The sequence below is a fragment of the Anopheles aquasalis genome, chromosome 2 (genome assembly GCF_943734665.1).
Source record: "Anopheles aquasalis chromosome 2, idAnoAquaMG_Q_19, whole genome shotgun sequence".
NCBI classification, from domain to species: domain Eukaryota; kingdom Metazoa; phylum Arthropoda; class Insecta; order Diptera; family Culicidae; genus Anopheles; species Anopheles aquasalis.
The window spans coordinates 61,293,147-61,318,848 of record NC_064877.1 but is presented as its reverse complement, the minus strand read 5'-3'; the positions used below and the strand labels follow the sequence as shown (position 1 = coordinate 61,318,848).

Here is a 25,702-nt window from a genome sequence, read left to right as displayed (position 1 = left end):
GTTCGTAGTTCCAGCAGCAGTATTCATTCCTGAGCGACCCCTAATTCTGGTTTTGCCTGGCATTCAAACGATGGCGGTAGCATGCATCCATCGCGATCCGATGTCGTCACTCTACTGACACGCGCGTTTCGTGAGTCGTGCGGAGCTTTTTTGGGGTGTTTTCCAATATATACGCCCTTTGCCCAACACTGCGCATGCTCACAACGAACGGGAAACGATTCAGGACGAAGGACGACGCATCGTGCATTCGCGTTCGGTACAGCCTCTGGTTCATTGCTACCAGATGACGCTGCGATACGCTGGAAGAATCCGCCCGAGAAGCGTCTACGCCGTCGAATGTGCCTTGGTTCTACCAGCCGGTGCAGTACAGTCGGAGTGTTCCAGCACGCTACCACAGCACGACCAGTGCCGCTGACCAGGATGTCCATCATGACCGTGGCCACAGCCTCGGTATCCACCGGGCATGATACTGCCACAAGCGCAAGTACTCGCCCTTGAACCACTGCTCGAGCAGAACGCACAACAATGGTACACCCCGTAGTGTGGCCTTAGCTTGTGGATCCGCAGCACTATCGGGCATTCCTGTAGCGAATCGGAAACGAGGGGATGAAACGACCCTAAATCACCCATTCGACCAACCCCTTCCCCATCAAACCCTTACCTCAATCGTTTTTCCATCGACGGAAATGACCAAATGCAGGACACCGGGACGTGGCGGTACGAAGGAGAGCCCGTACGAACCATCCCGGTTGTCCGTCAGCGTCATGACCACCGCCAGCTCCTCATCGTCTCGGTAGCGAAGGTCCGTCTGAACGGTTAGGCCACCGTGAGCCAACCGACGACCATCAAAGTCCCGCACGACCAGCGTCAGTAGCGCTCTCTTGTGTGCCTTCAGGGTGGCCAGTTCGGGACCCGTCTGCTCCACGCTACACCGCCGTGGGTCCGCCTTTTGTGTCGTCACAATACCAAACAGCGGGATGCCGGTTTGTACCCGGGCGCTCGGTGCTTCCTCGTCCGCCAGAAACTGGACCGTATCCGTGACGCGGCTATCGACGGTCCGGGTCGTCTGGAGGCACTGCTCGAACCGCCGGAGGAGTATGTTGACAAACACGAGATTCTCCACGTCGCTCCCTTCGGCCATCAGCTCCTCGGCGAACTCGATCGCAACACGCGCATCCTGGGTCCGCCGTTCTGGGTCGATGGAATAAAGAAAGAGAGTTGGAATGCAGACAAATTTGAATATCTATTAGATTGCGAGGCAAAACTTCATCCCTTTCGTTCGTTCTAGATGGGAATCATCTGTCGACATGGCAATAGAAGAGAGGAAATGCAAATTGCTGCTCGCGATAAGTTGGTTTATGGAGTGGTTGAGTGGTCAACTTCACTCTAAATCAACCAACCGGACCTAGGTGTTTTCAGAGGGACCGCTGGTTAAACTGTGACTCACTTGAAACATTCTAATTGACTTCAGGTTCGGTATGCGAATCGCACAAACATAATTATGGGTTCAGTTTAATGGTATGCAATTTTATTAAACATTTTACTCGCTTATTAAAAAGGTTAGCCAGTAACATAAGTATCACTTCAATCTCCGTTAGATAATTAATTCATTCAGGAACGTGGAATCCAGTGTTAAACTTGGAATTAAATTCCAGAGATTCCATCATTCCATTCCAGTTTCGTTTTCAGCTAAACCATCGAGCAGTAATAGCTTTCATTTATCATTAAGTGCCAAACATCCGTTCTATTTTTTTTTTTTTTTTAGTTGATATCTTACGGACGGAGCCGTATATATTAGAAAGATAGAGGAAGATAGAGTATAAACAGTAGAGGGAACAGGCATTTCCTATCCGTTCTATTTGAATGCTAATGTTTGCTGCAATTAATTACCAATACATGAGGCGCGACGGTAGCTATTCGAACGAACAAAGCAAGTGTAATAGTTCACTACAAACCACTGCCAACTCACGGTGACCATTATCAACTAACAAAGCTCCTCGCGCAACATGCAATTACAGGAATTACGCCACCATGGAAAGGCCTCAGCACACCGTCCAGGGAATTGTAAAATCGTCACCATTACAATGGCGTCGCGCACCAACCAACCGAGCAGCCGAGAACACTTACCCAGATCCACCCGTTGCGCCATGATCATCTCCATCTTCGCCTGGCGGATGTCACCGATCTGAGCGGCCAGTGACTTCCGGTGCTCCTCGAGGGCCGCCACGTACTCATCGATGAACGCATCGACCTCCCGCTGGACCACTTCGCACCGGCTGTTGACGCGGACCGTCAGATCGTTCAGCTTACCGACCGCCTGCAGTGCGTAGTCCTGCAGGGGTCGCGTCTGCTCGATGGCACTCCGCACAAACCGCCCATACACCTTGCCCGCCCTTGCGACCGTCGTGCAGCGATGGTCCCGATGCAACAGCGTGCTACACTCACCGCAGATCACCTGGTGGCAGGTGGTGCAGAACAGTTTCAGCGGTTGCTCCGGATGCACCGGACACTGGAGCGTCCTGCCACCACCAGCGGGCGACAGTGGCGGTGCTGCTGACCGACCACCGCGGAACCGAGGACTCAACCGTTCGCCGAACCGGATGATGGCGTGCGATGCGGTACTGCGTTGCCTTCGGTGTGCTTCCTTGCAAAAGCTGCACAACGAAACGGCACAGGTCGTGCAGCAGACCGTCGCCTGTCCCTCCAATCGACCGACCAAACCGACCGACGGATCCGGAAATGCGTTTTTCGTTTTATTTATTCCGTGACCGGGGAGCGTGCGAACGAGTGCGTGGAATGGAACGGAACGGAACGGAACGGAACGGGGGGCATGGAATTCAAAATCAAATTAGTTTTCCCAAAGGGCTGCGAGGACCGCGAAAGGGACGAATGGCAAGCGGAACACTGGCTCGGTTGTGCCAATCGAATTGATTACTATTACCATAACCCCGCCACCCCGGGGGGGTGGTAGGGTGTTTGAAGCGAGTGGAAAGGATATCGGCGAGTTCACCGATAGTTGATCGCGTTCGGTTTTTGTGGTGAGCCTCTGGGGATATATAGTTTTGGCTTTTTGGCGCTGAAGCATCCATCCCGTTTGGTGGTGGTGGTGACTCCGTGATGAAAGCGCATGATTTGGACAATCGAATTAAGTGAAACTACTTTAAACAGAACATGTGAATCGGTAACTCAATCGCGGTTTTCCTGTATTCCTAGCGTCGGCCCAAACAAGCACCTAAATTGAAGCCTAAATAAATTGAATAAATTGATACTGAATGCGACCAATGGAGAAGCTGGTCAGCGGAGTTTGCATCGAATTGTGGAGGCTTTGGTGAATGTTTAGGATGTTTAGGTGTTGTTAGTTCAAATGGCACAGGCAGATAATCGAATCATCTCGCCACGCTGCTGCTGTCAACAGTAATTAACTCATGACACGCAGATAGGAAACGCAACCCATGGTTTTACAGAACTGATCATTTGATTGGAATGTTTCACAAAAGGGTATAATAGCTTTTCTGTGTGTACAATATTCAATCGAAGATTTTTCACACATTTTGTGGAGTGGACGATACCGCAATTGTAAATTTCAAAGTTATTAATTTGCAACACCTCAATGGAATTCAAAAGATGAAAAAACTTGATGATATTTTATCGAATATCCACTTGACATAAGCACTTCACAACCTTACAGCACCTATAAATGAAATAAGTCCATTTGGAATATCAAAATCAAAATCTCTAATTAATTGGATCAATAATCATTGGCTAATAAATCAGAGCTAGACTTAACGATGAAAACTGCAAATGAACACATCTCACAACTCGAACGAAACATAAGGAGCAAAAGCAATGATAGTTGAAATGATCAAACCCCCCCACTTATATCGAGCTGTCAACCGTCCAGCCACTAAACATTTCCGCTGCGGCAGACATCCGAAAGCATGAAAGTCGTAAAAAAAAAGAAGGAAAATGCCCCCACCACGCCATTCGCACTATCACTGGATGGTGCATGATAAATGCCAAAACTTTCGCCCTCCACCACTCGCCTTCCAATCCAATCCAATCCCGCGAAGACACCGCGGCACCGAAAGTACCGACATCTGTTCGCGACCACGTGAATCGACTTACCGCAACCGATTGGTCCGAGCATAACTCACAGTAAACGGGCGTACGGCAGGAGGGCACCGGCGATGAACCGGAACGATTGGGGCTGGTGGCGGGCGTGCAGTAGCAACCGTCGTACTGATGCATCACCAGCTGTTCGATCTTCCGTGCCAGCACAAAGTGTTGCGGCAGCTGAGCGATGCTCCCCGGACCGGCCGCCAACCCGGTCGGTTGGTTACAGGTGGGACACAGGAGAACTTGGTCCTTGGCCTCACCGTAAGCCAGCCGTACCTTGGCCGTCACTCGCCCCTTACCATCGTCCTGGACGGGAGAGAGAGAGAGAGTGTACACTAAAGTTAATGGTTGCGCGTTGATCACAAATATATATGGTGCTGGCCCCCCCTCCCAAAAATGATGGAAGGTGTTCGAAACTTTGCCTTCGCTGCATCTTACTGCCCAAAGAGAGAACGATGAATGAATGAAACTGATAAACTGATCTTTCTTCTGACTCGGTACCAGCAGTTGAAGCAACTTGTACAGCAGATACCTTATCCACCCTGCCTGCCTTTGATCTAAACGACTTGCTCGCGGTGTTGTAACATACCTTCTCGCTGCAAATCGGTGATGGTAGACAGTTTTGCTCCCGGAAGCTCTGCAGCGAGGTGCGCAGCTGCTCGAATCGCGACTCCGCCGGTGCACTAGCTGTCGAGTTGCCATTACTATTTGATGGCTTACCATCGGCCATTGCAGCGGACGATTTCACGGTGTGAGCTGATTAAAAATGCAACAGAGAAATCATTATCGCCCATCGTGGTAGTTTGTTGGAAGGGATTGTTGTGGGGTAAAAGTTACAAATACAATTACAGTGGATGATTTTAATGCTCTACTTTCAAGCGATACGCTTCTACTTCGTCGCGTTTGATGGTTCAATTGAGTAATATTAACTCACTTCGGCGAATAAATGTAATAACGGGTCGCGGTCTCATTATGGGTGTTTATATTTGTGTTTGTGTTTTTGTATACAATTTTCCCAGAACGTTGGCTTCAAAGGCAGCGCTGTGGTAAGGATTGTTTTCCACAAATGTTACATCCGCCAACCATTCGATAATACCTTTGGCATTACCTCTGCCCACCCTGAATCGGTGATGGTGATTTCTGTTAAAACAGCAACCATCAATAATGGGTTTTTCCATCGAAATCACGCTTCCAATCACGCGGTTATGCTGCAACGTTTTCCTAATCGTTCTTCAACGAAGTGTCCTTTGAAAATGTATCCCTTTTCCCTGCGGTTCGACCAACAATCTCGCGTAAAACCGGTTCAAACAAACAGCGAGCACCCTGCTGCCACCCGCTCCCCCCGATGTACCGTTGGTGTGAACTGGGTGTGCGCTTAAACCAGTGCCACGCTGGTTGCAGCTGGAAGCCATATGAAACCTTTCGACCCGCTCCCGTGGGGAACCGTTGCGCGAGTGGACACAACAATAAATCTATGCTTATCGAGAGCATGCACTGACTGCAACCCCATCGGAACACAAACAAACGCTCACTGGCCGGGCCACTACTTACGTTCCCAGCTGTCGAAGCAGCCGTTGTTGTCGTTGATGTGATGCCAAAACAGGGCCGACTCGTGACCGAGGCTGGCCGCACCGTGGCTCTCCAGGCACGGCCGGCAAAACGTGTGCAGACAGTCGAGGACGCGCGGCTCACGGAGCAGCTTCCGGCACAATCCGCACAGATACCGGGCGGCCAGGAAGTCGGTTGGAAAGTGATCGTAAACGGTACTGCGGTTGTGCGGTGTTCGCGTGAAAAACAGTATTTCCGGTCCGGTCAGGTCAAAAAGGGTGAAAAGGAAGGGTGAGAACCGGGAGGGGGGGGCACTCACGATATCTCATCAAATTTATGCTGCGTCCGATGTTCGTGCTGACCACTGATGGCCCCGGAAGGCAGAGAACCGGGCCCTTGCAACACGATCGATGCATCCTCCGGTTCCATCCGTCCACCGGTGGCCGTGGGAAGATTGGCAGCTGGCACCGGCACCGTCTTCAAGGAAGCCGGAAGTGATTCGCTCAGTTGACCGTCCGTTACCAGTCCAATCTCGCTGCCATACATCGAGCCACGCCGCAGACTGCTCTTACGCTGCCGGCTACGCCCGTGCCCGTGGTCATCCGTCGTTGTCGTCGTCGTCGTGGTCGTCGTGGTCGTGGTCGAGGGCCGGCGGCATCCTTCGGGAGCTGGTGGTAGATCCCGGAACGGATTTCCATCACCGGACGCCCGGCGCACGGAACGCGCCATCACCGGACGGCATCCCAGCTGCTCTGGGGTTAGATTAAAAGTCAATTTCCCGCTGCTGCCCTTGGGCACTGGCTCGATTGCTACCGTGTCCCGGGGCACGTCTAGCACTCCATTCTTTAGCACCACGACCGACGGTTCGATGTACTCCCCCTCCTCCTCCTCCTGGCACTCCTCTCGCTCTTCTTCGTCCTCGTGCAACCGAACGTAACGCCCCTGGTCGGTTGGCCGGTTGCTCGGTGCATCGTCGGTAAGTAAGGAAGCCGGTGAAACCGTAGGACGCCGGCGACCGGACGACGATGGACGACGCTCGCGCTCATCGTAATCACTCTCGGCGGCTTCTTCCGATTCACCGCTCGCCGTCCACCGTGGAACCGGTCCATCGGGGAACGGCACACTGCCCGGAGCATCCATATCTCCGTGCACTGGTTGGCCTTCGTTTGCCGTCTATCAAGTGTCAGGTGGTGGTTTGCCACTCGATTGCCGCACCCGAAGTTGTACACGTTACAGCACAAACGTACCGGCACAGACACTACAGGTGTATTAATGCAACTGCAACATTCGAAAGGAGGCGTAAACGTGGGCTAACTTTATCACCGAAAAGTGCACTGGCCCTCGGTGGGGCTGTCTTTCTTACGAGCCGAAGATTCACTAACTCGTGCTGACTGCGGTGCTCGCGGTGCACTGGATTCGGAGCACTACCGGGCCATTGCCAACCTAAGCCAGTCGGTATGAAAGCTAATTGAATTAGCCAGCATCAACACAAACAGACACACTGTACGGTGAGTTGGGAGAATTGAGAACGGCAACCATCGCTACCAGTCGGTGAGGTGAGGTGGAATATGATGGTACATTCGAGCACCTTGTTAGGTTGTACATCCCGACTTTCGCGCTTCGTGACCTCTTTTACTCGCCTCCGATCACTCAGTGCTGCGCGTACGAAATTCCAGCGAAGTAAATGACTCCATTCGGTTGAACATATCGTAATCTTTCATCAAATATAAAAGAACTCTAGCATAATCACATAAACTTCGCTATATTGTGGGTTTATTTTCACAGAGCCATGTTGCATTGTGCATTACATTGTTTGTTGTTTCATAAAAAAAAAGATTATTGTTGCATTTTAACTTTGATACTGCGAAAATGAGTGCTTCACTAGTAGTCTCACTGAATGGATTTCAACATGAGCACGAAGAACTGGTACAAGCCTTTCAAAACCTGCAAGACAAATTGTAAAGCGAAATCATCATTGCTTTACTACTTCTCGTTTGCTTCGCCTTACATTCATGTAGGATTCGAAATTAAGCGGCATAAAACCGAAAGCTGTCAAGCCGATAGGTCGTTGCTGACGAAACACAATGAAACCATACTCTTTCTGTTGCTGAAGAGATAGTCGATACCATGAGAGTGACGTTATTGCGTCATACAATTCGTCTACCTGGGATGAAATAAAATCATTGCCAGGGAGTAAGATTTGCAATAGATTTTATAAATATAAGAAACAGAAACTTGTTTATATTTGAAACGATAGAGTGAAATATTAGAAACTACATGGTACCTTCTTTTCCACTAGATTGCCAATGACGAAAAATGCACTCAGCTCGATGAAAGTAGCCGCTAAGAACAAATAGACAGGGTACCAGTCGGTCTACGGGAGACCAATGCTCAGAACAAGGATCTGGAAGGCCCATTCAAATGCTCCTTACTCACCAGCAGGACCAGCAACATACTGATACACACCGTAAATACCCCCGTTACTACTTGAGCCAAACACGTCAATCCAAACAGATGCTCTAGGTTGTTCAGAAATCTGGAAGGCATACAGACACATCTTCATCTTCATACCTGCTGTTCAGAAGTTTCACTATCAAATACTATTACCTTGTTGATGAGCGATGATCGCTTATGCATTGTTGCCACTTCTTTTTCAAAGCAGCAATATCGGATGCATCGGCCATTTTCGACCCATCATTTAGCATCGTACGCAGCTCATGCAGATGAACTATACAGATATCCGCCTTAGCCAAGGCGTAGAACGAATACATAACAATCACGAAATCCGATAGTACTGCACCGATGGCTCCAAACACGTACAGTTGAATTTGAAACACTAAATTCACAAAATACAGCTCAACGTAATGCCAATCGAGAAAAGGCAGCTCATACAGAAACAATGGCACCAGTTTGCCCTCAACAAAGTAGACCAATAACGGATACAATAGAAACCCAACACCAGTGCTGCTGATCGCTACCAACCAAACCTTTGAAAGAAGCCACAAGAACCTTCCAGTACGAGCAAGGACGGCTACTTCCTCCGGAGTGCCTGCTTGATAAGGTTTCAACAGGTCTCGCTCGATATCCTTTCCGTATTGATCAAACTCTTCCCCACCAAACAAGCTCACTGCAAATTTAACGAATAGCTGAAAAAGTAATCGTGCTATTATACCACTCAGGAACTGTAACTAATTAATCGTAATGTATGAACAGGAGGATAACATTACCACTGCCGCTGTCCCAACAGTCATGAGAATTTTTAAGACGTAGAACAAATCATGTCGATACTTGATAATAGTGTACGCACTACCGACAAAATAGAGAAGTATTTGGAACACTATAAAACAAGATGCTGGCCTCACTTTACCTGGCGCGGTCCACATTTCAACTCCAACGAGTTTAGAAGCGATTATCATGTGGCTGCGCAGTGCACGATAGCTCTCTAAAGTCGCCATGGCTCCACCTCCACGATCGCTCTACTGATGCAACAACGAACATTCTATTGCGCGGCAGTAGGTACCACCTTTCATCGGCATTTCCAAGAGATCCTGTAAGGGGTTAGTAATTATCGCGCCAATTAAGAACAATTTAGATTATTCCAGTAGCAACAGATGTAGTCGTGTACATGCGTATAGGAGCAAGATTTTAATCTGTTTAACACCATTCCTGTACGGTATTCATGAATATTGCAGCTGTGAAGGAAAAGTATGTTCTATACCTTCGTGTAATTCACATCAACAAACCTCAAGCCACACTTCCATAAATATTACTTGCACTTCTTATAATGCGAACAACGCGGAAGATGAATCACACTACAACTTCTTTTCACATTATGTATGAGCTTTTTGGCCATTTTTTTACTTCTTTTGCAGTGAAAATACCCAGTATTTTTTTGTTTGAACATATATAAGGACGGACGAGCCGTATGTTTACCCAGTGTTGTTCATCTACATATTATTTATTGGCGATCAACAATTTCTGTGATCTAGGTGCAGAAACTTTAAACCCTCCATGATGATGAGATTTGTGTGCTGATTTACTCCACGTATTGCAAAACGAGGACGAAAAACTGGTACAAGCCTTTCAAAACCTGTCAACAACAAAAATGATGCAATTTTATGATTGCCTTAATGTTCCTTCATGTTTTCCCTTACACTCATGTAGGATTCGAAATTGAGCGGCATAAAACCGAAAGCAGTTAAGCCGAGAGGTCGCTGCTGTCGGTACACGACGAAAGCGTACTCCTTCTGCTGCTGAAGCGAAAGTTGGTACCATGAGAGCGAGGTTATAGCATCATACAATTCGTCAACCTGTAATGGTGAAAGTATCGATAAAAAAAGTATTGAATGCAGGGGCAGTAAGATTTCCTCTTTGCATTTAAACTAAATATTAGGAACATGATACCTTCTTTTCCACTAAATGGCCCATGATGAAGAATGCACTTAGCTCAAAAAAGGTAGCTGCCAAAAACACATACACTGGATACCAATCAGTCTACATAAAAGAGATAAGAATTGAGATTTGGAAGGACACTTTAAAAGCTAACTTCTCACCAGAACCACCAGCAACATACAGTTGCACACCGTGAACACTCCCATTGTTACTTGAGCGAGACATATCATCCCAAATAAGACTTCTACATTATTCAGAAAGCTGCAACGGTTTTTATAGACGCAGTTTCGAAAAATACAGCCCTAAATCTTCGCCTTACCTTGTGGCTATGCGATGGTCATGCATGCATTGCTCCCACTTCCTGCGCACAGCTGCAATGTCGGCTGCATCCGGTTTTTTCGAGGCATCATCCAACATTACTCGTAGCTCGCGAATATGACCTAAGCAAATGTCCGCTCTCGCTAAAGCATATGTTGCATACATCACGATCAAAAACCCGCTCATCACTGCTAAGATCATTCCAATTACGTAAAGTTGTACTTGAAACGCAAAATGTATGAAGTACCTATCAACGGAGTGCCAATCGAGGAATGGCAACTCATAAAGGAATAATGGTAAGAGGGTCCCCTGAGTGATGTACACGAAAAATGGGTAGAGGACAAATCCGATCCCTGTGCTCAATACTATCAAACACATAAATAGCAAAAATCCCCATAGAAATCGACCTGCACGAGATAACGATGCCATTTCTTCCTCAGTACCATTCTCAAATGCTCTTAATAGATCTCGCTCAATTCGTATTCCGAAGTTGTTGAATTCGTGTCCTCTCCAGAGGAGCACAATTATTTTAACAAAAAGCTGGAAATGAATGAAAATAAGGTAAATCCCTGTACTGGTGGATAGCCTACTGTGTTCCTTACTTGCACGGCACTTCCCAGGGTGATAAGAACCTTAAGGACGTATTTAAAATCGTGACGATACTTGATCACGGTGTAAGTGTTAGCGACGAAGTAGGTTAGAACTTGAAATAACATGAAAAAAGAGGCTGGTTTCATCTTTCTCGGAGCGGTCCATATCTCTGTTCCAACTATTTTAGAAGCGACTATCAAGTACTTGCACAGCGATTGGTAACTCTCCACGGTAGCCATAACTTGTCCGTTTCGATCACCGGATTAAAGCAAACTGAGCCATAGCTTTGTAATGTAATACCATCTGCGCCGGAACAAGTGCTTGGAATCGCAATTATACGGGTAATTAAGGACAGCTGGCAATAGTTTGATGCAGGAGTTGCAGTACTGCATCCTTGTATTAATATTATTGTGTAGCCAGTGCAATAGTTTTCCGTAAGGATGTGGTATCATGAATCTTATAGTTTAGCTTCTACGGAAACCCATGACTACAAAGCAATGTTAGGAATATGTACATTACATTTTAATGCATACAAGTACAATACACTCATAGTGGTACATAGTTGAGATGAAATATAAATCGAATTGTCTTTCGATTCCTTCATTCTAGATCCTATTGCCAGTTTTGATGATGTTGTATACCAATTTTAATTCTTATGAAGTTAGTGCTTGTTAGCTTGTTAAAACATGAATAATCATAATATTTTATTATTCCTCATTTTTATCGTATGTCTGTAACATTCATACTCAATTTGCTACCAGCAACATAAATCAAAACTCACAATTGAGTGCCTTCGTGCATTTATGGATAGTATAACACTTGCTGTTTGTGATTAATATTGTTTAAGATGTTTGAACAATTACGTATAATACTATACTTAATATAATACTTTACTCCACGTATTGCAGAACGAGGACGAAGAACTGGTACAAGCCTTTCAAAACCTGATTGTAAAATTAGAATGTGAAATCATTATTGTTCTTTCAACTGTTCTTTCTTTACATTCCTTACACTCATGTAGGATTCGAAATTGAGCGGCATAAAACCGAAAGCAGTTAAGCCGACAGGTCGCTGCTGTCGGTACACGACGAAAGCATACTCCTTCTGCTGCTGAAGCGAAAGTTGGTACCATGAGAGCGAGGTTATAGCATCATACAATTCGTCAACCTGTAATGGAAAAAGTATTGATGATAAAGTAAGAAATGCAGGCGCAGTAAGATTCCCACTTTATATTTAATGTAAATATTAGAAACATGATACCTTCTTTTCCACAAGATGGCCAATGACGAAGAAAGCGCTTAGCTCGAGAAAAGTAGCTCCCAAAAACACATACACTGGATACCAATCAGTCTTCATGATATAAGTATTGAGTATTGTAGTAGAGTATAATTGAGAATTGTAGTAGAGTATTGTAGTAGAGATAAGTATTGAGATTTGGAAGGACGCTTTATAGGCTAACTACTCACCAAAACCACCAGCAACATACAGTTACAAACCGTAAACACTCCCATCATTACTTGAGCAAGACATATCATCCCAAATAAGTCTTCCACATTATTCAGAAAGCTGCAACGGTTTATATAGGCGCAGTTTCGAAAAATACAGTCCTAAATCTTCGCCTTACCTTGTGGCTATGCGATGGTCATGCATGCATTGCTCCCACTTCCTGCGCACAGCTGCAATGTCGGCTGCATCCGGTTTTTTCGACGCAGCATCCAACATTACTCGCAGCTCACACAAATGAACTATACATAAGTCCGCCCTAGCTAGGGCGTAAATTGAATTCATCACGATCAAAAAATCGCTCATCAGTTCCCCTACCATTCCCACCGCATAGAGTTCCAATTGGAACGCAAAATGAAAGAAATACTTATCAACGGAGTGCCAATCGAGGTATGGCAACTCATAAAGGAATAATGGTAAGAGGGTCCCCTGAGTGATGTACACGAAAAATGGGTAGAGGACAAATCCGATCCCTGTGCTCAATACTATCAAACACATAAATAGCAAAAATCCCCATAGAAATCGACCTGCACGAGATAACGATGCCATTTCTTCCTCAGTACCATTCTCAAATGCTCTTAATAGATCTCGCTCAATTCGTATTCCGAAGTTGTTGAATTCGTGTCCTCTCCAGAGGAGCACAATTATTTTAACAAAAAGCTGGAAATGAATGAAAATAAGGTAAATCCCTGTACTGGTGGATAGCCTACTGTGTTCCTTACTTGCACGGCACTTCCCAGGGTGATAAGAACCTTAAGGACGTATTTAAAATCGTGACGATACTTGATCACGGTGTAAGTGTTAGCGACGAAGTAGGTTAGAACTTGAAATAACATGAAAAAAGAGGCTGGTTTCATCTTTCTCGGAGCGGTCCATATCTCTGTTCCAACTATTTTAGAAGCGACTATCAAGTACTTGCACAGCGATTGGTAACTCTCCACGGTAGCCATAACTTGTCCGTTTCGATCACCGGATTAAAGCAAACTGAGCCATAGCTTTGTAATGTAATACCATCTGCGCCGGAACAAGTGCTTGGAATCGCAATTATACGGGTAATTAAGGACAGCTGGCAATAGTTTGATGCAGGAGTTGCAGTACTGCATCCTTGTATTAATATTATTGTGTAGCCAGTGCAATAGTTTTCCGTAAGGATGTGGTATCATGAATCTTATAGTTTAGCTTCTACGGAAACCCATGACTACAAAGCAATGTTAGGAATATGTACATTACATTTTAATGCATACAAGTACAATACACTCATAGTGGTACATAGTTGAGATGAAATATAAATCGAATTGTCTTTCGATTCCTTCATTCTAGATCCTATTGCCAGTTTTGATGATGTTGTATACCAATTTTAATTCTTATGAAGTTAGTGCTTGTTAGCTTGTTAAAACATGAATAATCATAATATTTTATTATTCCTCATTTTTATCGTATGTCTGTAACATTCATACTCAATTTGCTACCAGCAACATAAATCAAAACTCACAATTGAGTGCCTTCGTGCATTTATGGATAGTATAACACTTGCTGTTTGTGATTAATATTGTTTAAGATGTTTGAACAATTACGTATAATACTATACTTAATATAATACTTTACTCCACGTATTGCAGAACGAGGACGAAGAACTGGTACAAGCCTTTCAAAACCTGATTGTAAAATTAGAATGTGAAATCATTATTGTTCTTTCAACTGTTCTTTCTTTACATTCCTTACACTCATGTAGGATTCGAAATTGAGCGGCATAAAACCGAAAGCAGTTAAGCCGACAGGTCGCTGCTGTCGGTACACGACGAAAGCATACTCCTTCTGCTGCTGAAGCGAAAGTTGGTACCATGAGAGCGAGGTTATAGCATCATACAATTCGTCAACCTGTAATGGAAAAAGTATTGATGATAAAGTAAGAAATGCAGGCGCAGTAAGATTCCCACTTTATATTTAATGTAAATATTAGAAACATGATACCTTCTTTTCCACAAGATGGCCAATGACGAAGAAAGCGCTTAGCTCGAGAAAAGTAGCTCCCAAAAACACATACACTGGATACCAATCAGTCTTCATGATATAAGTATTGAGTATTGTAGTAGAGTATAATTGAGAATTGTAGTAGAGTATTGTAGTAGAGATAAGTATTGAGATTTGGAAGGACGCTTTATAGGCTAACTACTCACCAAAACCACCAGCAACATACAGTTACAAACCGTAAACACTCCCATCATTACTTGAGCAAGACATATCATCCCAAATAAGTCTTCCACATTATTCAGAAAGCTGCAACGGTTTATATAGGCGCAGTTTCGAAAAATACAGTCCTAAATCTTCGCCTTACCTTGTGGCTATGCGATGGTCATGCATGCATTGCTCCCACTTCCTGCGCACAGCTGCAATGTCGGCTGCATCCGGTTTTTTCGACGCAGCATCCAACATTACTCGCAGCTCACACAAATGAACTATACATAAGTCCGCCCTAGCTAGGGCGTAAATTGAATTCATCACGATCAAAAAATCGCTCATCAGTTCCCCTACCATTCCCACCGCATAGAGTTCCAATTGGAACGCAAAATGAAAGAAATACTTATCAACGGAGTGCCAATCGAGGTATGGCAACTCATAAAGGAATAATGGTAAGAGGGTCCCCTGAGTGATGTACACGAAAAATGGGTAGAGGACAAATCCGATCCCTGTGCTCAATACTATCAAACACATAAATAGCAAAAATCCCCATAGAAATCGACCTGCACGAGATAACGATGCCATTTCTTCCTCAGTACCATTCTCAAATGCTCTTAATAGATCTCGCTCAATTCGTATTCCGAAGTTGTTGAATTCGTGTCCTCTCCAGAGGAGCACAATTATTTTAACAAAAAGCTGGAAATGAATGAAAATAAGGTAAATCCCTGTACTGGTGGATAGCCTACTGTGTTCCTTACTTGCACGGCACTTCCCAGGGTGATAAGAACCTTAAGGACGTATTTAAAATCGTGACGATACTTGATCACGGTGTAAGTGTTAGCGACGAAGTAGGTTAGAACTTGAAATAACATGAAAAAAGAGGCTGGTTTCATCTTTCTCGGAGCGGTCCATATCTCTGTTCCAACTATTTTAGAAGCGACTATCAAGTACTTGCACAGCGATTGGTAACTCTCCACGGTAGCCATAACTTGTCCGTTTCGATCACCGGATTAAAGCAAACTGAGCCATAGCTTTGTAATGTAATACCATCTGCGCCGGAACAAGTGCTTGGAATCGCAATTATACGGGTAATTAAGGACAGCTGGCAATAGTTTGATGCAGGAGTTGCAGTACTGCATCCTTGTATTAATATTATTGTGTAGCCAGTGCAATAGTTTTCCGTAAGGATGTGGTATCATGAATCTTATAGTTTAGCTTCTACGGAAACCCATGACTACAAAGCAATGTTAGGAATATGTACATTACATTTTAATGCATACAAGTACAATACACTCATAGTGGTACATAGTTGAGATGAAATATAAATCGAATTGTCTTTCGATTCCTTCATTCTAGATCCTATTGCCAGTTTTGATGATGTTGTATACCAATTTTAATTCTTATGAAGTTAGTGCTTGTTAGCTTGTTAAAACATGAATAATCATAATATTTTATTATTCCTCATTTTTATCGTATGTCTGTAACATTCATACTCAATTTGCTACCAGCAACATAAATCAAAACTCACAATTGAGTGCCTTCGTGCATTTATGGATAGTATAACACTTGCTGTTTGTGATTAATATTGTTTAAGATGTTTGAACAATTACGTATAATACTATACTTAATATAATACTTTACTCCACGTATTGCAGAACGAGGACGAAGAACTGGTACAAGCCTTTCAAAACCTGATTGTAAAATTAGAATGTGAAATCATTATTGTTCTTTCAACTGTTCTTTCTTTACATTCCTTACACTCATGTAGGATTCGAAATTGAGCGGCATAAAACCGAAAGCAGTTAAGCCGAGAGGTCGCTGCTGTCGGTACACGACGAAAGCATACTCCTTCTGCTGCTGAAGCGAAAGTTGGTACCATGAGAGCGAGGTTATAGCATCATACAATTCGTCAACCTGTAATGGAAAAAGTATTGATGATAAAGTAAGAAATGCAGGCGCAGTAAGATTCCCACTTTATATTTAATGTAAATATTAGAAACATGATACCTTCTTTTCCACAAGATGGCCAATGACGAAGAAAGCGCTTAGCTCGAGAAAAGTAGCTCCCAAAAACACATACACTGGATACCAATCAGTCTTCATGATATAAGTATTGAGTATTGTAGTAGAGTATAATTGAGAATTGTAGTAGAGTATTGTAGTAGAGATAAGTATTGAGATTTGGAAGGACGCTTTATAGGCTAACTACTCACCAAAACCACCAGCAACATACAGTTACAAACCGTAAACACTCCCATCATTACTTGAGCAAGACATATCATCCCAAATAAGTCTTCCACATTATTCAGAAAGCTGCAACGGTTTATATAGGCGCAGTTTCGAAAAATACAGTCCTAAATCTTCGCCTTACCTTGTGGCTATGCGATGGTCATGCATGCATTGCTCCCACTTCCTGCGCACAGCTGCAATGTCGGCTGCATCCGGTTTTTTCGACGCAGCATCCAACATTACTCGCAGCTCACACAAATGAACTATACATAAGTCCGCCCTAGCTAGGGCGTAAATTGAATTCATCACGATCAAAAAATCGCTCATCAGTTCCCCTACCATTCCCACCGCATAGAGTTCCAATTGGAACGCAAAATGAAAGAAATACTTATCAACGGAGTGCCAATCGAGGTATGGCAACTCATAAAGGAATAATGGTAAAAGGGTCCCCTGAGTGATGTACACGAAAAATGGGTAGAGCACAAATCCGATCCCTGTACTTAGTATTAAGTACCCCAAGAAATGGTAAAATCCCCAAAGGAATCGACCTGCACGAGATAACGCTGCCATTTCTTCCTCAGTACCATTCTCAAATGGTCTTAATAGATCTCGCTCAATTTGCTGTCCATACTTTTTAAAAATATTTCCTCTCCAGAGGAGCACAATGAATTTGATAAAAAGCTACGAATGAATGAAATTATGATAAATATTGAAATAACGGATAATACATCCAATGCTTTTCCTTACTTGCACGGCACTTCCCAGGGTGATAAGAACCTTAAGGACGTAGATCAAGTCATGACGATACTTGATCACGGTGTAAGTGTTAGCGGCAAAATAGATGAGCACTTGGAATAACAGAAGATAAGAAGCTGGTTTCATTTTTCCCGGAGCGGTCCATATCTCTGTACCAACTATTTTAGAAGCGACTATCAAGTACTTGCACAGCGCTTGGTAACTCTCCACGGTAGCCATAACTTGTCCGTTTCGATCGCCGGATTGAAGCAAACTGGACAATAACCTTGTAATGGAATACCATCTGCGCCAGAACAAGGGCCTGGAATCGCAATTATACGGGTAATTAAAGATAAACCAGCAACAACACCATTTTCCGTTTGCAGTCATACATCCAAACGCCATCACAATATTGTGCCTGTGCCTGTGCCTGTGTGCTCTGTGATTGACCGAGTTGTCTCTTACAGAATGTTAATAGCAATGGATATAAAATTGTAAAAAGGAAATAAACAAGTAAAAATGACCAATAGCAATTTCTTAATAATTTAAACAATATATTATTTAAAAACGTACATCCTTTTACTGTATATAATCAATATGATTTTATGCTTTGCGCTACGCGCTTGGATATTTTGTTGATATTTTGTTTGTTTAAGCGGTCTTGGCGTGCTACAAAAGATTCCTCCGCCGTTCAAATACAGTAATTATTTTTTTTTTAAATGCAAAATGCACTTTATGCAATATTCATTAAAGCATCGTGCTCCATCATCTTAACACTTCAAATCGATATTATTTCGTAGGATGAATAATTTCCCGATGTACCGCCGTCGAGGTTTTTTACTTGCTTTCAATTTTGTAATTTTATTAACATTAGACAGAAACAAAACTGATGCTTGCTACAAATGTTAATAAACAGACAATTTCACAAGATCTATGCAGCAGTTTTTATGAATTGATGGACACCGTCATTGAAAATGTTGATTTAGGGTAGACCGTATCAATGTTACGAGATGCTCTGTGTCATTTTTGGTGCATAGTTTTATATTCGATTTTTTTACAAAATAATTTTCATTAATTCGTTAGTTGGTCTTCTTGCCGTGCCGTGGTTACCGTCCTGGCAACGGCAGGAATACAACAAGACAAACTATATGATCCAGTAGCAAAGCACACCATCTGCTGCCAGTACAATGTTGCCCATCACATAACAAAACAGATGCATAGAAGCAGAAAGGTTTTGAATTATTCTGTTTACAGCGGTAGGTAGCTGGCAACAAGCGGGCACTTGGAAATGCCAGCGAAGCGATGGATGCCAAGCAGGGTATTTCATTTGTGCTAACTAAAATATGTACATAAAATAAAAGTATTGATTGCAGCCAGAGAACATCATAGAAAGGAATCTATATGGAAGATAATATCCCTTAAGCGCCGGTGGAGCTAAGATGTGCACGACAAACCTCCTAGCAACAGTCAATCTTCCCAGAGACCACGCGGTATTGTTGCGTCTAATTACTTTGCCATAATCCGCTTCTATACATATTCAATAGAGCGGCTAACAAGAACCTAGAGCCAAGCAAACCACTAATTGCAGCTCAACCAAAAGCCAAACCAGCATACTCTCCTCGATGAAGCAACTACGAATTTGACAATTTGATAACCTCGCTAACCACGTTCTCAATATAATCAAGATTCATCATGACGAGCCACCATCATTCGTGCGGCTTTATGCTATCTCGCTTGTGGTCAATAGCCGTCTAGCCTTGCACTCACCCTAATCATCCAAGCATAACATCCAAGCAAGAACGACGAGTTGCATGCGTCAGCGCAAGATAGTGGAACACGCTCTGGAGGGACCAAACAGCTAAGCTGGTCGAATGCGACGAAACTGCATTTTGCGTCACAGATTCCTCCGGGATTAGCGATGGATGCGAGTATCAACTGAATCTCTGATTTCTCTCTTTCGCATATCGCTGCCAGTTGAACAATAGGTCAGATTACTGACAGATATGTCACGGTATGAACAGCGCTGTGCAGTGGTTCACTGCAACAAGTGTGGTTGGAGTATGGAGTCGGGATACAAATCAAAATACAAAGCAAAGGCTCTTAAGCTTTAGATGATTGTTATCCATCATTCCGCACAAGATTTTCGTTTGATGCTTATGTATAATCTAACTTAGATTCATTAAAATTATCAAATCATTAAGAATAGATTGCTCTAGCTCAAATATTCTTAAAGTGCATTTTATGCTGATGCGCGTGAGATATTGCATGCATTTCTCCACGTAACCCAGCGCCCACGGGTTGAGAATTAATGCATCATTACATAAACAATCTCGACCTGATGAGGCGCGATAGTGTTGGCTCCTTGTCCGTAATTTAATGCTCGAACAATTTTGCGAACCCGGCACCATTGAGGTGATGAAGCGGAAAGGAATTTCTGATGCTACGAGTGACCACGACTTTGGACGATCGTCAAGCGTGCAAATTTGACTGGAAATATCCAACATTCACCATCAACCGCGACTAATCGATCGATGCTAAACAGTATGGTGTGGAGCATTCATAGGTAATCAAGCATGGTAAGGCGCTACCCGAGGGTGCTTAAATTTGCAATCATCAAACCGATTAAGCGTCAATAGTGTGAGCAATTGTATACAAAGCAGTGATTCATCCGAGGCATCCGCATGCGGCGGTCAAACGAGATGAAGAAAGCCCGCTGTATCAAAGCAAATCGATGAACGGTTTAGTTATTGTTGACCTTCCATGAACGATCAAATAATGTAATTTAAACGCCAATTGGATTGATTTAGCGTTGCAATATCCCCCACCTTTTTTCTCTTTATATGGAATGCGTTTTTGGTCATTTAAATCTGTTTTGATGCGATCAAATAATTTCAACATATTGATTGGTTCTCGTTCCTACATAGGACGCCTGCAAATTTAGCATTAAATTTAAAAACTTACCTCGTTTAAGCTAAAATACTGATAGTGTGCTTTTATTCAACAACAACTCTTCAATCGAGAAAAAAGGCTCACGGTTTTCGGTTCGTTACATCGGATTTAATCTATATTGCTTGCAATGTTAGAATGTGTTTCCGCATTCCGCGCCCGTATTTTCGAAGCAGCTAAACTCCATCATCTAATATTAAGTATTCCTTAAGCTACCAACATGCGCTCTTCACGCTTAACAAAACTTATACGCAGCATACGATTGTAAACGATCTGTAAATGCTTTATGATGATTACACATTTCTTTGCTAGTGTTTCATGCCACCCCAGCTATTTCTGCAGCGACGTTCTCCTGTTTGTACACACGTCAGTTGCATTCCAGGTTGTCCATATTTCTGTACACACTATTCCTGCTTTTTAACACAAATCGGTTTGAGCTTTCTTTGTGTAAATGTGTTTTTTCTGAAAATAATTTCAATAATTGAGATTATTAAGCGTTTAAGTTGCTCGGTGCGTCATATTGTACGTTGTGCTTGCTAAATCCATTCTCAAATCTACTTGTTTGTATTTGCTTTTTACAAATAGATCAAATACTCAGGCACCATAAGGATCATTTGCTCTGCAAAATTTGTGATGATGCGTTGCGAAGATGCATGTTAAGGCTGTTTCCAATGTTGAAAACCCGGACTTTCATTAGCGTGTGTAATCAAATGTCCTTTTTCGTTATTATTGGTACTTCGAGCTAGCGTTGTATGTGGAGTGAGAAACAAGTGTGTATGTAATTGCGCACTGGTGAAATATCTGACACCTTTGGTCGTTGACTAAAATAAATAGACATCTGTGTCAGCTACATCGTATACTGTTAACCAGTTTGACGCTTGTGAATACCAAAGTTGGTAAAGTTTGGAACGTTTGCCGGTTGGTTTTGTGTTTATCAAACAATAACAAAGTCAGCGGTTGTGCTTTTCTAACAAAAACAAAATTATTTTTGTAAAAAAAACTGGTATGTTTATGCGGAATCTACTAATGACTTCATATGTTCGACTGCTATTCAATCGCGCAATCGCTTTTGTGCTCGGTGTTGTCGAAATCGAACAAAACTACGCTAGTACAAAAGTGTCAAAGCTACACTATCTTAATATCCCCTTCATACCCCTTGCACATTCAAGTGTATACTTAAAACAGCATGCCAATTGTCGCTTAGAGCTGTAAAGAGTTTGTAAAAAGGTGTTTCTATTAAAGTTCTCCTGACAGACTAACTCTCTGCCAACAATGATCACCCTTTCTTTCTTTTTTTCTCCCCCTCCCCTTTCACACTCTCTCTCTCTCTCTCTTTTTCTCTGTCTTTCTCTCTATCGCTCTTTCCATGTTGCCTTTTTGCCTGTTGGTCTGGATAATATAGGTACTACCACTCGGAGCGACCGCTAAACTACAATCGATTGGTCAGTGTAGGTTGTTCGCCTCCTCCTCCTCGTGTACATGTAAACCCTAAAAAAGTTCTTTTATATTTATAAAAACTTTCCAAAGTCTTGCGATAGCGCTATGCAATGCTGTATGATTGGTGCCGAAGCATCTCTTCCGTGGCTTCAATGGATGTTTTTTTTTTGTGCTGCTCCTATGTAAGTTACAGTGGCTGTACGCTTGATTCTCTACGTGGCTAGCGAGTATGAGCTCAGCAAAGTGCTATGTTTATCACTCGAAACAGTTCCAACACTGAGGTGCTTGTGGACCGTGGTTGCCTGCGCGGTGCGAACGTTCCACCGGATCAGGCTCGCTTCTGCGCCCACTTTAGATCGTCGGCTCGTGGTTTGTGGCCCGTCGACAGCTCGATTATCGCCTCCAACGTGGACCAGAATCTGCAGAAAAGCAAAGAAGAACCGCAATTAATAGCCCGGCGAGGCAACAGCAGCACGTTCGCTCGCACTCGAACTCACTTTATCTTCTCCAGCGGCCAATTGAGCCAACCGGTCGTTATGCAGAAGTAGGTTTCGTGTGGCGCCACATGATGGATGCGATGGTGGCGTCTCGGTAAGATGATGTGATGCCTCTGCAGGAACAGTACCCAGCCGGGCAGGCCCCAGTACGTGTGGGACCATTTGTGAATCTGCGTTGGAATAGAGCGAAAGCCGCGGATTAGGATTCGCACGTATTATGAACACATTTCCCTGACACCCTGACGCACTCACCTGATTTGTCATGGCGATAAAGATCGAGCAGAGAAACAGATACGCACTAATCGCGTAATCCTGCTGGATTTCGGCGTTCGATCGCGTGAAAAAGTTCCACGCCAGCTTGCCAAGGATCGGCAGTGCCACCATAAAGTTATCGCCATTCGTTTCAATGAAATCGTGGCGCGTGATGGAGGTCGGATCGATGTGGTGCTCCCGGAAGGGTCTTAGAAAATTCTAAACAAAGAAAGAAACAAAATAAACCAGTCAGAGGAAGGAAGAATACGGTATAAAAATGATAACTGGCGTCCTACCTTGCCCACGATCGGAAGATCTACCGAACCCCACGTGTCGGCACCCCAGTGCACCAGGCCAGACCCAAAGTCCGCTGTTAGTATGCCAAAAATGGCAGCCACCACAACATTGCTGATGCGCTCGAATCGAAAGTGACGCAGGATGAGAGCAAGATTCAGGACCATCAGCGTGATGCAGATGTAGACGCAGACAAGCTCCTGGGTTCGTTTGCCTGTTAGTAGAGGGGACGCAGTTTAAAGTAAAGAAAGATGCTACAAGAAAGTCCAACATTGGGTGCATTAAATACTTGTACAGTGGATTTCTTCAACAGTATTTTGTTGGCAGCAATCAATCCTCCATGAATTGAGAAAGAGTGCATATATTTCAGAACGTATTAAGTAAAAGTCTTTAGTAGAAAGTAATCTTTAGTGGAAAAAGAAGTAGGAAAAAACGTGGCAAGCTCATCCTAAAAGGCATTTGGCAATGGTACTCCAACATGAAAGAACCATCAGAAACATATCTTATTCGGGCGCCAATCATGCTCTTCTAATTATAACATCTTGATTCAGCATCCGAACAACTTGTACCACTCTCGAGCAACGAAATAATTAAAAGATTTGCATTTGCTTGTATTGTCACGAGGATCCCAATCACAATTTTCAGAGCAGAAAAAAACATTCAGAAACATGAAAGTGATGATAACATTTCTTCGACAATGACTTGTCGCTTCATACGGACATGACCTCAATTTATTGCTACAAAACGAAACGTTTTTGCTAAACACTGATCAACATGTGCGTAGCTCGAACTGAGCATGCGAACAAATTTCGAAAATCGACCTCCAGAATCTTTTCGAAGAAACTTGCTTTGTTTTTAGTCCAAACCCTTTTTCCTGGTCCTGTCTTCCTGATTGATCCTTTCTCTGAAAAAATCATAATACATAAGCGCTGTGACTTAATCTACGATAATGTAGCAACTACCGTCAAATTATCATTCGTTCTTTATTCGATTTGGACGAAAGCACACGAAAGCATGGCCACCATATTGTGCTACTATCGACACACTGCTTCGGAATAGGCTCGAAAAACCCACAAAGTTTGTACACTGCTGCCCACCAGTACCTCCGTTTAAACAGTACCCCGCATTGTGCGGAACACACATTAAAAGGCTCCTGCTCACCGTCGATCGATCGAGCCAGCGTTCACGCTCGCAACAAACCTTCCCACCTCGTAACTCACTTCACCATGTACCGAGTCGGTCCAATTTCGCAGCAATCTCTAATCAATTTATGCTAACCGCAAATCCCGTGACCGGCTAAGCATGGGCCATTAGTGTAGCGCTAGGCCGAGGCGGAAAACCTGACGGCCAGACCTGAGGCACCGGACTAGAGAGCGTGATCGGCACAGCTGACCGTTCGGGGCGAGTGCTACTCACCACACCGGGGCAACTTCCAACGCTCTGGGCTAAATATCAACAGTCGGAATCTCATTTACATAAAACAATCTTTCGACTTCGGCTAATGACCAGCCGACGGTCCCGTTTTGACCCGCATCAGCGTTCCCCTTTCCTTCACCACCCCTCATGGACTTCCGGCCGATCACGACCGGAGTGAAAGAAGGGCAACCTGTAGCGACTGGCGACTACCGTCGTCGTAAGCAATTGTTTTGTGGAAACTATTTATGTCCCCGGCCCTTCGGAATGGACCGTGGCACTGGCATCGATTTGGATTGTTCGGATGGCCGAGGGTGGGGTAGAGAGGGGTGGCCTAATGAAACGCGAGTCATGAGGATGGAGAAAGAGGAAAAAACGGGAAGAGGGTACACATCCGGTACGGTAAGGAGTGAGGTGAACGTAAGGACCAAACCCAACGAACAGAATGTCAGAAGCGACGCCAACCAGTCAGCCAGCCAGCCAGCCAGTGGCTGGATGGTTCTACAGCTACCCAGACGTACACTCAACGCTACGCTACTTCACCCTCACGAAGCTGACATTTTCTAAAAATACTTGACAACATTGTGCCGCGGGGCGTCGCCAATCGAGGGACAAATGTTTGAATCCAAATACTCTATTTCTAGTGCACCGAAACGAAGGTTGCGCTTGCGAAACCGTTGCTTGTTGCCAAATATGAAAGTGAACCAACATTGACCTTCCGGGTCGCGGTGCATAAGCAGCATTGGCGGCTCAATAGCACTCCCCATCCTCCCCTGTTTCACTTTCTCGTCCTTTGGTCGCTTTAGCGAAATGGCAAAAACGTCGAAATTGACCACGAGAGAGTAGAAATCGATGAAGCAAAGAAGGAAAACGCCATTAATCTGTAGCCTTGACCCACACCCAGCCATTGGGCAGCCTGCCAGCCAGTGAAATGACTTCAGCGAGGATGTTGCGGAAGGCAAATCATAAACCAACGAAACTGGGCACGCGCCCCAAGTAAGCAGAAGCCAAGCGCCAACACTAACGAGCTGCTTAACGAAGCGGAACGCGCATTGTTAACCCGGTTCAACCCAAGTCAAATCAACACATCAGAGCGCCAGCGAACCCGGGATGCATAACATCATAATCGTCATCACCATCATCAGCACCAACGATACCAGATGACGGTGGTGGCGTTAATTAAATCACGGAACACGGACCGGTCGGCAGGTCGGTCGACGGTTGTTAAGATATTAATTCGAGACCTCATACGG

General features: G+C 44.2%; 5 protein-coding genes across 7 annotated transcripts in view; all 5 read right to left on the bottom strand.

The window, feature by feature from the left end:
- Positions 1-324: 324 nt before the first annotated feature.
- Positions 325-7,017, bottom strand: LOC126576304 (tripartite motif-containing protein 45). The gene is made up of 7 exons (XM_050237526.1): positions 5,984-7,017; positions 5,668-5,882; positions 4,706-4,872; positions 4,126-4,410; positions 2,128-2,701; positions 662-1,191; positions 325-582 (listed from the first exon to the last, which is right to left on the bottom strand). The coding sequence occupies exons 1-7, from the start codon at positions 6,802-6,804 to the stop codon at positions 325-327; spliced, it is 2,850 nt and encodes a 949-aa protein (XP_050093483.1). The 5' UTR covers positions 6,805-7,017.
- Positions 7,018-7,554: 537 nt separating this feature from the next.
- LOC126576296 (odorant receptor 30a-like) lies at positions 7,555-9,119 on the bottom strand. Its single transcript, XM_050237514.1, has 6 exons — positions 8,892-9,119; positions 8,272-8,810; positions 8,101-8,200; positions 7,949-8,038; positions 7,673-7,828; positions 7,555-7,608 (listed from the first exon to the last, which is right to left on the bottom strand). Exons 1-6 carry the CDS (start codon positions 9,117-9,119, stop codon positions 7,555-7,557), a joined length of 1,167 nt encoding a protein of 388 aa, XP_050093471.1.
- A 4,950-nt stretch (positions 9,120-14,069) lies between these two features.
- Positions 14,070-15,632, bottom strand: LOC126576291 (odorant receptor 30a-like). The gene is made up of 7 exons (XM_050237506.1): positions 15,405-15,632; positions 15,246-15,342; positions 14,804-15,167; positions 14,646-14,745; positions 14,440-14,529; positions 14,191-14,346; positions 14,070-14,123 (listed from the first exon to the last, which is right to left on the bottom strand). The coding sequence occupies exons 1-7, from the start codon at positions 15,630-15,632 to the stop codon at positions 14,070-14,072; spliced, it is 1,089 nt and encodes a 362-aa protein (XP_050093463.1).
- A 651-nt stretch (positions 15,633-16,283) lies between these two features.
- Positions 16,284-17,850, bottom strand: LOC126576281 (odorant receptor 30a-like). The gene is made up of 6 exons (XM_050237492.1): positions 17,623-17,850; positions 17,018-17,556; positions 16,860-16,959; positions 16,654-16,743; positions 16,405-16,560; positions 16,284-16,337 (listed from the first exon to the last, which is right to left on the bottom strand). Exons 1-6 carry the CDS (start codon positions 17,848-17,850, stop codon positions 16,284-16,286), a joined length of 1,167 nt encoding a protein of 388 aa, XP_050093449.1.
- A 2,882-nt stretch (positions 17,851-20,732) lies between these two features.
- Positions 20,733-25,702, bottom strand: part of LOC126581455 (plasmanylethanolamine desaturase) — an 11,746-nt gene continuing 6,776 nt past the window's right edge. For 2 of the 3 annotated variants that reach the window (XM_050245128.1, XM_050245129.1), the window contains exons 4-7: positions 23,039-23,250; positions 22,743-22,961; positions 22,491-22,660; positions 20,733-22,412 (exon numbers count right to left, since the gene is read on the bottom strand). In XM_050245128.1, the coding sequence (XP_050101085.1) occupies positions 22,322-22,412; positions 22,491-22,660; positions 22,743-22,961; positions 23,039-23,250 (692 nt within the window). In that variant the 3' untranslated portion in view covers positions 20,733-22,321. Of the gene's footprint in view, positions 22,413-22,480; positions 22,661-22,742; positions 22,962-23,038; positions 23,251-25,702 lie in introns of all 3 variants that reach the window. The other variant, XM_050245130.1, reaches the window with a different exon arrangement.